The 7,592-nt window shown below is 53.1% G+C and overlaps 1 protein-coding gene and 1 pseudogene across 3 annotated transcripts; one reads left to right on the forward strand and one right to left on the reverse strand.

The window, feature by feature from the left end:
* Positions 1–204: 204 nt before the first annotated feature.
* On the reverse strand, positions 205–3,919 carry LOC136933755 (putative nuclease HARBI1). Of its 3 annotated transcripts, XM_067229273.1 has the most exons (13): positions 3,545–3,919; positions 3,191–3,261; positions 2,927–3,103; positions 2,775–2,836; positions 2,606–2,692; positions 2,477–2,518; positions 2,235–2,408; positions 2,133–2,155; positions 1,742–1,786; positions 1,467–1,636; positions 1,282–1,397; positions 1,074–1,185; positions 205–979 (listed from the first exon to the last, which is right to left on the reverse strand). In XM_067229273.1, exons 1-13 carry the CDS (start codon positions 3,700–3,702, stop codon positions 609–611), a joined length of 1,608 nt encoding a protein of 535 aa, XP_067085374.1. In that variant the 5' UTR covers positions 3,703–3,919; the 3' UTR covers positions 205–608. The 3 variants fall into 3 exon arrangements, with proteins under 3 accessions (XP_067085374.1, XP_067085373.1, XP_067085372.1); XM_067229272.1 differs by having other exon boundaries at positions 1,282–1,373; positions 1,467–1,786; XM_067229271.1 differs by having other exon boundaries at positions 1,467–1,786.
* A 2,801-nt stretch (positions 3,920–6,720) lies between these two features.
* LOC136933336 (uncharacterized) lies at positions 6,721–7,369 on the forward strand (annotated as a pseudogene).
* The last annotated feature ends 223 nt before the right edge of the window (positions 7,370–7,592 follow it).

Here is a 7,592-nt window from a genome sequence, read left to right on the forward strand (position 1 = left end):
GTGAAATTGTACTTCAGTATGGTTTCATAAACAAAGACATGCTGATGTGCCAGAATATTAAGTATCACATTGTCATAAGTATCAAAACTGTAAAAACAATATGTAGCTTTTCTGCAGAAAGAACCAGCCTCATAAATTTATGACTTTATCCTTTTTCTTCAGTGTGGCCCTAGTACTCTGTCATATAAACAAATACACATTCCATATGAATATAAAAACACAATGTGTAACATTATGTTCCTTTATTGAATAAGGACAAAACAAAGCAGGTAAACCATCAGCTCCTTTCGAAACTGAAGTCACAGTGACTCTACAAGATGGAAAGCACAGAATCCAAGCATATTATACAAAATGATACATACACATTCAAAGGTCTGTATATAACACACCCTGCATGTCTGCACACTAAAATAAATGCAGGACAAATCCATACACATCAACTGAACAGACAAATGAATGGATGCAGTAGCCTCCCTGCAGCCTTGTATTACACACAGTATACCGCACAAACATCATAAGAGGCCAAATTCGTAAAAAAACGAACCCAAAAAAACCCAAATTCCTCTGCCACCGCAGGACATATTTAACCAAAATTGAAAGCACACATACTAACTAAAATAATTCAACACATATTGGTCCCTCAGCAGCCGACCACTGTCGTCATCAGGGAAGATTGCCGGATTGTCCCAGTCCATGGCTGGTGGCACTCTGGGGGCCCTCTCCTTCCTCAGGCAGGCCACATTGTGGAGGACAGCACAAGCCACAGTAATATCACATGCCCTAACAGGGCTGACCCTTAATTTGTGAAGGCAGTGAAAGCGTGCCTTCAGGAGGCCAAAGGTCATTTCAACTCTGGCCCTGGTCCTGGCATGGGCATGGTTGTAGGCCTGCTGTGCTTCCTGGGGGTCTGTGAAAGGTGTCAGGAGAAAAGGCTGGCAGCCATACCCCCTGTCTCCCAGCAACACACCAGAGAATTCACCTGTCAACACAAAATCTCATCATTACTACCTCATAAACACAGTGATATTCTTGACACAGCCATGATGGTTATAAATAGGGGTTGTGTGGCTTACCTTGTGATAGGCACTGATAGATTTCAGAGGCCCGAAAGATTCTGGAGTCATGGACTGAGCCAGGCCATTTTGCCACAACATTGCTGATCACACAGTCAGCATTGCAGACCATCTGAAATCATAAGATGAGGAATATTACACCAATCAATGCACATCACTGGCAATGCAGAGTGTTCGTCAATGGACAATATCAAAAAGTTATGTTCACCTGAACATTAATGCTGTGAAAGGATTTCCTATTCACAAAATCGGCCTCATGGGCACCTGAGGGGGCTTTTATCCTTATGTGTGTGCAGTCCACTGCACCAATGACATTGGGGAAACCTGTCACACAAAGTAATGAGTATCCTACTATGTGTTAACAGTTGTCCTGTAATTTGTAGATCCTCTTACCTGCAATCCTATAGAACTCCTCTTTGATGTCACAGAGTCTTCTGTGGCCAGGGAAGGAGATGAAGACATCTGCTAATGCTTTGATAGCCAGACACACACTCCTTATTGTGCGGCAAATTGTGGCCTTGTTCAGCTGTTCTGCATCCCCCACTGAGTACAGGAAGGCTCCACTAGCAAAAAAGCGCAAGGCCACACAAACCATTTGCTCCACACTCAGTGCATGGCTCCGTGCAGTGCGGTGCTTAATCCTGGGACCCAGTAGTCTGCATAGATACCTGATGCCATCTGCAGAAAACCTGTATCTTTCATATAGATGGTCATCAGGGAAGGCCAGTGGGTCCAACCGGTCCCTGAAGACCCTTTCTCGCCTGAAGGCTCTCCTCAGCACAAGTGCTTCTTCATCCACCACATCTCGCACGAATGGGCATGCCATTGTCAGAGCAGAAAGGAACACACAATTTTGGGCCTTCATATAGGCTAGTGGCCACACCTGGTGCTGGGGGGGTGGGCAAAAGAGGGCGATGCCTTATAACGATGACTTGGTTGTACTGATTGCTGGGAAAATAAAAAAAACCTTAGAAAGATGCCACCGTCCTGTGTGCTCACAATAAGAGCTCATATGTCATGGCTCACTTGACTTTACGAGAATATACCTAATTTTTATTTTCAGCTGTGTCATCTTCTTGGAGCTGGGGGAGGAAAGAAAAATAATGATTAATACATTTGTGTTACAGTTAGCATACAGTGTACATTGAAGGCATATCTCACCTCCCTCTCAAGTTTTTTTATTTCAAGGTCCAGTTTCCTAATTGTCCTCTTTTTTATTTCGGACTCCAGTGCAAGATTTTCCATCTTTTTCTTCTTGTACTGAATGTCTATGTCTGCCAGTTCTATTTGGCGCCGGAGGTGGTTGCCATACAACTTTCTGATAGCTTGTGAGCTCTGTGAACACAATACAATTAGCGCAGCTGGAATTTGGCAGGATGTGGTGTCCTTTTATTAATACGCACTATGTTGCCAGGCTGGTTTTCCCACTGTATAGCATCTGGGTCCTGTAAAAGAAATTAGATTTTTTGATTTTGATGAGGACTCCTCACCATTGTAGAGTAAATAGTACTTTCACAGTCTTAACATGATACCTCATGCCTTCTGGAATCCAGAGAGATGGTCTCCTCCTCATCATCGTCTCCATCATGTGCTGTTGCTGCTGCACTGGGGCCTTCACCCTATCACATTTAATCGGATTCATATTGAAGCTAGTAGACAAGACATGCCAGGCCTACAGTATGCCTTTGATGGAGTACTCACTGGATCAGCATCGTCTGGTGCTTGTGCTGGTGGCTCTAACAGGAACACAGTGCTGCCAGACACTGCAAGGCAATAGGTAAACCAAAGTCAGACAGTCCAAATTGATTCAATATGAATGTGGTTGTATCCCATGTAGAGATGGAAGGACATACCTTGAATGAAGCGGGTGGCATCTTGGGAGGAACCTATGCTCGTCTCTTTCCCCCCAGGGATCCCCTCTAAGACGGGCCTGCCTTTATTTAGCTCCAAGGCCATGTCCTCTGCTGGGGTAAGGTCAGCCTTTGGTGACCCACCACCCGTGCCTTGTCTGTGGGTATTCTTTTTCACTGCTAAAACAGTACAGACAATGTGTGAGCAGGCACCTTCTGGGTACAATATATGCTTGTGCTTTGTTAAATATTAGTCAGGGACCATACCATTCTGCAGAATGTTCTTGTATTTGATTTTGACCTGCTGCCATGTCCGTTTTGGCCCGTTCATGTTTAATCTACACACACACACACACATATTTAATGGAGTCACACTGCAAACAATTACTTGGTATTTTTGTCTTGTTTTCAGTAAAAATATCAAAGAATTTATCATAGCTTTATACAGTGTGATGGAGTTACTTTACACAATTTCACTCATATCTGCAGTGCATTTCAATAAAAAATTTAACCGTTTCATAATTACAGTACAACTGCATTTTTGGAGATGTGAATTAAATATTTGAATTGTAATTGTGATGTTTCAGCGGAGCGGTGAGTATGTAATTGTGCACTACTTACGCATTCAGGCGGTCTGCAATACTTTGCCACGCTTTTTCTCTTTGCTTTATCACTGTGGCGGTGTTGCCTTTCTTCTTAATTATATCTTTTACCTCCTCGTATGCCTCCATGAGGATTTGTGCTTCCGACGGGGAAAAGTACGCGGCTCTAGTTGCCATGGTAAATCAGTTAATCTGTGATCTGTGGCGGGGTCTATTTGAGTGAGCCGTGAGCGCGCACCTATCCAGGATTGGTTTCACCTGGCTTAATGAATCCGTGTCTGCTCATCCTGGCTTGGTCTTTGTGCAACCAATTAAGCCTGGACGCACATGTTTTGGCTTCATTGAGCTCAGCTGAGTCATTTATCCCGGATGTCTTAATTCTACTTTTGTGCAACAGGCCCCTGGTTTGTTACTTGTGTCACTAGTTGAATACGACGGGGGAAAGTGTGTTGTTATTTAGAGTTGATCTTGTCTGGAACAGACTTCCTGTTCCTACCTAGGGGGGCCGGCGCTGTCTTGGTGTCTAGGCTGTCTGCTGATCTGCTGCATTAGTTAACACTTGACCAGTGGGGACCTCACCCTTACTGTCAATGTAACTGTTATGTGTTCCTTTGCATTGTCTAATCCTGCTTTCTTCTCTCTGTCCTCCTCCACCCCCCCTGTGGTGTGGGGGGTTGAGCTGTCAACCTCTGCCTGGTCGCCGGTCTGCCAACGTTGGACTCAGTCGCCAAGTGGACATCAGTCTATGACAGTCTGCCTACATTTGACTTAGTCGCCCAGTGGACATCGGTCTCCTATGATGGACAACACAGAGTTCCTGGTCCCTTCCTGTCCCTCTACCTGGCTGTCCTGTCATACTGTGCCAATCCCACGCCCCCGGCTCTGCTACCAGCCCTGCTTCAATAAAAGCTATCTATTCAATCTATGGTGTGATTACTGAACTCGTGAACCCTGTACAGGTGTCTGCCTGTCCTCCCTCCATCACATTCTCTCTGCCATCTCCAGACCAGACTACCTCTGTCCATATCAGGGCCTCAGCCTCTGCCTTACTGATAGACACCATCACCTCACCCCCCTCCTCCCTGAGGGCCTGCTTAGCCAGACTGTCTGCACTCTGGAACCCACATCAGTTTTACCCACACCCCCATCCTCCTCACACCATTGTGACCTCGTCGCCCTGCCTGTCTGCCTGCCCGCCCGCCCGTCTGTCTGCCCGCCTGTCTGCCCGCCAGCCGCCTGCTGCTCGCGTCTGCTGCTCCCGCTCCGCCTGTCCTGCTCTCCCCGTCCTGCTCTCCCCGTCTCCCGGCTCAGGCTGTTCACTTCCCGGCCTCGTCTTCCACGGTGGGGATGGACCTCCTGGACCTCCGCCCGTCCCATGACGAGTTCCCTTCCCGGCTGGAGAGGCGGTCCCGCCCGTGGCGTTCTGGCCGCGCCCTCTGGCCCCCGGCTGCTCCTCGAGCGGTGCTGCTCCGGGCTCCTCGGCTTCCCTGGGTCCGACGGCTCCGCCTTCCGGTCCCGTGCGTCGGCCTGGACGTCCCCCGCAGTCTCCGCCCCCCGGGCCTTCTACCTGGGATCGCTCTGGGCATCGCTCCTGGGTTTCGGCGTCCGTCTGTGCTGGCCCAGGATTCTGTTCCTCACCCCTGGCGGCCGCGGCCTCCATGGGCTCTCTGCTGCCTCCCTGCCCCGCACCTGCCCCTGCGTGCTCCGGCCCGCCTAGTACGGGCCGCACCCCCCTAACCTTGTCCTGTGCTTTTTCCCCTGAAGGTGGCTCCACTCCGGACGTCCCCCTGTCAGGCCCCTGCCCGCCCCCTGCCTTCACGCTGGCCCCGGCGCCTCGCCCTGTCCGCCCCGTGGCCCCCTCTGCTTCCGGGCCTTCCCCCGTGTCTCCCTCCCTCTGGAACGCTTCCTGCTGGACGGCTCTGCTCCGGACTTCCCGCCCCCTCCTGTCTCCGCCTTCATGCTGGCTACGGCGCCTCCCCCTGCTTGCTCCTGCCTCCTGGCCTTCCACTGTCTCTCTTCCTCCGGGCCGCTGTCCTCCTGGGTGGCTCCGGTCCGGTCCGCCCGCCCGTTCCGGCCGCTGCCCTTTCCGTTGGTGCCCTGCCCGCTCCTGCCCCGCCTCCCGCTGCCGGGCACTGGGCCGCTCCTGGCGGGTTCCTGCCTCTTGCTTTGCCCACGCCCCCCGTTCTCCTGCCCCGGCTGCTGCCTTCGCCGACCTTCCTGCCGTTGGCGGCGTTCAACGCCTCCAGCTCCGCCCCCGGCCCTGTTCCTGCCCCTGCCTCCTCCGGGCTGCGCCCCTCTCCCCCTGCCCTGTGCCTTCCCTCCTGCGGGTGGCCCCGCTCTGGCCATCCTGCCCGCCCCGGCTGCTGCCTTCCCTGTTGGGGCCCTGTCGCCCCTGCTTTCGCTCTGCCCACGGCCCCCCGGGTCATTACGTGGACCTGGCCGTCCTTCTCCTCCCGTCCCGGGTTGCTGCCCCCCGCATCGTTGTCGTGGCCCTGTCCTCCTCTGTTGTCGGGTTTCGCTGTCCGCCCTGCCGTCGCTCTCCTTCCTGTCCGGTCCTGGGGTGTCCGGTCCTGGATCCCACCTGGCCCCCTTTCGCCTCCTCCGGCCCTCCTTTCCCTGCCCCTCCCTGCAGCCCCTCCCGTCCGGCCCCGCGGGCCCCGACCCTGGTGGTCCGTAACGATTTCGATGGCTGCTCCTTGTCTCTCCTTGCCTGCCGGAGCCTCCATGCATGCTCCTTCTGCGGCAGGACCCGCTCTCGCTCCCTCGACCCTGCGGGCCTTGGGACCGCGTTCGAGGCCCTCCCGTCCGCCCACCTTGCTGGGTTGCCTTGGGGTTCACTGGCAGCACTCAAACTGCTTGCCGTCTGCCTGGCATTGGATGCAAAAGCAGACCGTGCATCTTCGACCGTTTCTTGAAGCACTCCGCTTGATCCTCTTCAACGAGTCCAGAAGTCCTGTCCTCCTCCATCTCCTGGACGACTTCCTCACTATCGGCCCCCCTTCATCTCCACTGGCGCAAGGCCCCCACACCACAACAGGCTTGGCTCTGCTACCAGCCTCCACAAACCACAACAGGCTTGGCTCTGCTACCAGCCTCTACAACACTGCATCGGGCTTGGCTCTGCTACCAGCCTCTACAACACTGCATCGGGCTTGGCTCTGCTACCAGCCTCTACCACACTGATTCCTGTACCATCTTCCCACGACGGCACCCCTCCACGACCTTCACCTCCACACCCAAGATGCCATCCTCCAAGGTCTGTCCCCCCGTACACTCTCCACCTACTGGACAGCCTGGAAGTGCTTCAAGTCCTTCCGCACTGCTCACCACCTTCCCCTCATTCGACCTCCTTTCCATCACCAGCTTCATCTCCTACGCTCACACGCACCTCTCCATTCGCACTTCCACCATCCACGTGTACCTCAGTGGCATCAACTTCTTTTGCAAGTTGCTCTCCAGTTCCCCCTGCACAGCCATCTCCCACAGTCAGACCTCCCTCCTTATGAAAGGCCTTAAGCGCCTAGATCCCCGCTCTCCCTCTGCACGGCTCCCCCTCACTGCCGACCTGCTAGCCGCCTGCATACACACACTGCGCACTGGCTACTCCTCCCCTTCCACCGATTCCACCCTAGAGGCCATGTTCCTCCTGGCCTTCAGCTTCCTTAGGTGCTCAGAATTGACTTCCACCTCCTCCACCTTTGACCCCTCTGCTCACCCATGCATCTCCGACATCACGCTAAACTCCCCAGACACGCTCATCTTCACCCTGAAACGCAGCAAATCAAAGCGGGCCAGCCGTTCCCATCTTCCTCTTCTGCCTCAACTCTCCCCTCAGCCCCTATGAGTCTCTGCATAACCTGGTTCTTTCCAAAGCAGGAAGTCATGCCCTCCCCTCCAGCCCACTATTCACCACAGAATCAGGTCGCCTCACGTTTCTGGTTCCACCATCATCTCCGCCAAATCAGGTAACGACCCTTCTCTTTACTCAGCACATTCTTTCAGGATCGGTGCGGCCTCCTCGGCTTCCAGCCAAAGCGTGGCCGACCACACCATCCAGCTCCTGGGTC

Source organism: Osmerus mordax, chromosome 25, assembly GCF_038355195.1.
Source record: "Osmerus mordax isolate fOsmMor3 chromosome 25, fOsmMor3.pri, whole genome shotgun sequence".
Lineage (NCBI taxonomy): Eukaryota > Metazoa > Chordata > Actinopteri > Osmeriformes > Osmeridae > Osmerus > Osmerus mordax.

What these genes read in the sequence shown, in the direction of transcription:
- LOC136933755 (XM_067229271.1), bottom strand. Translation starts at nt 3,702, where the DNA reads ATGGCAACTAGAGCCGCGTACTTTTCCCCGTCGGAAGCACAAATCCTC. An exon ending in CAAGAACATTCTGCAGAATG is followed by an intron (nt 3,104 to 3,190) that starts GTATGGTCCCTG and finishes GTACTGTTTTAG; the next exon opens with CAGTGAAAAAGAATACCCAC. An exon ending in CACCAGACGATGCTGATCCA is followed by an intron (nt 2,693 to 2,774) that starts GTGAGTACTCCA and finishes TAAATGTGATAG; the next exon opens with GGTGAAGGCCCCAGTGCAGC.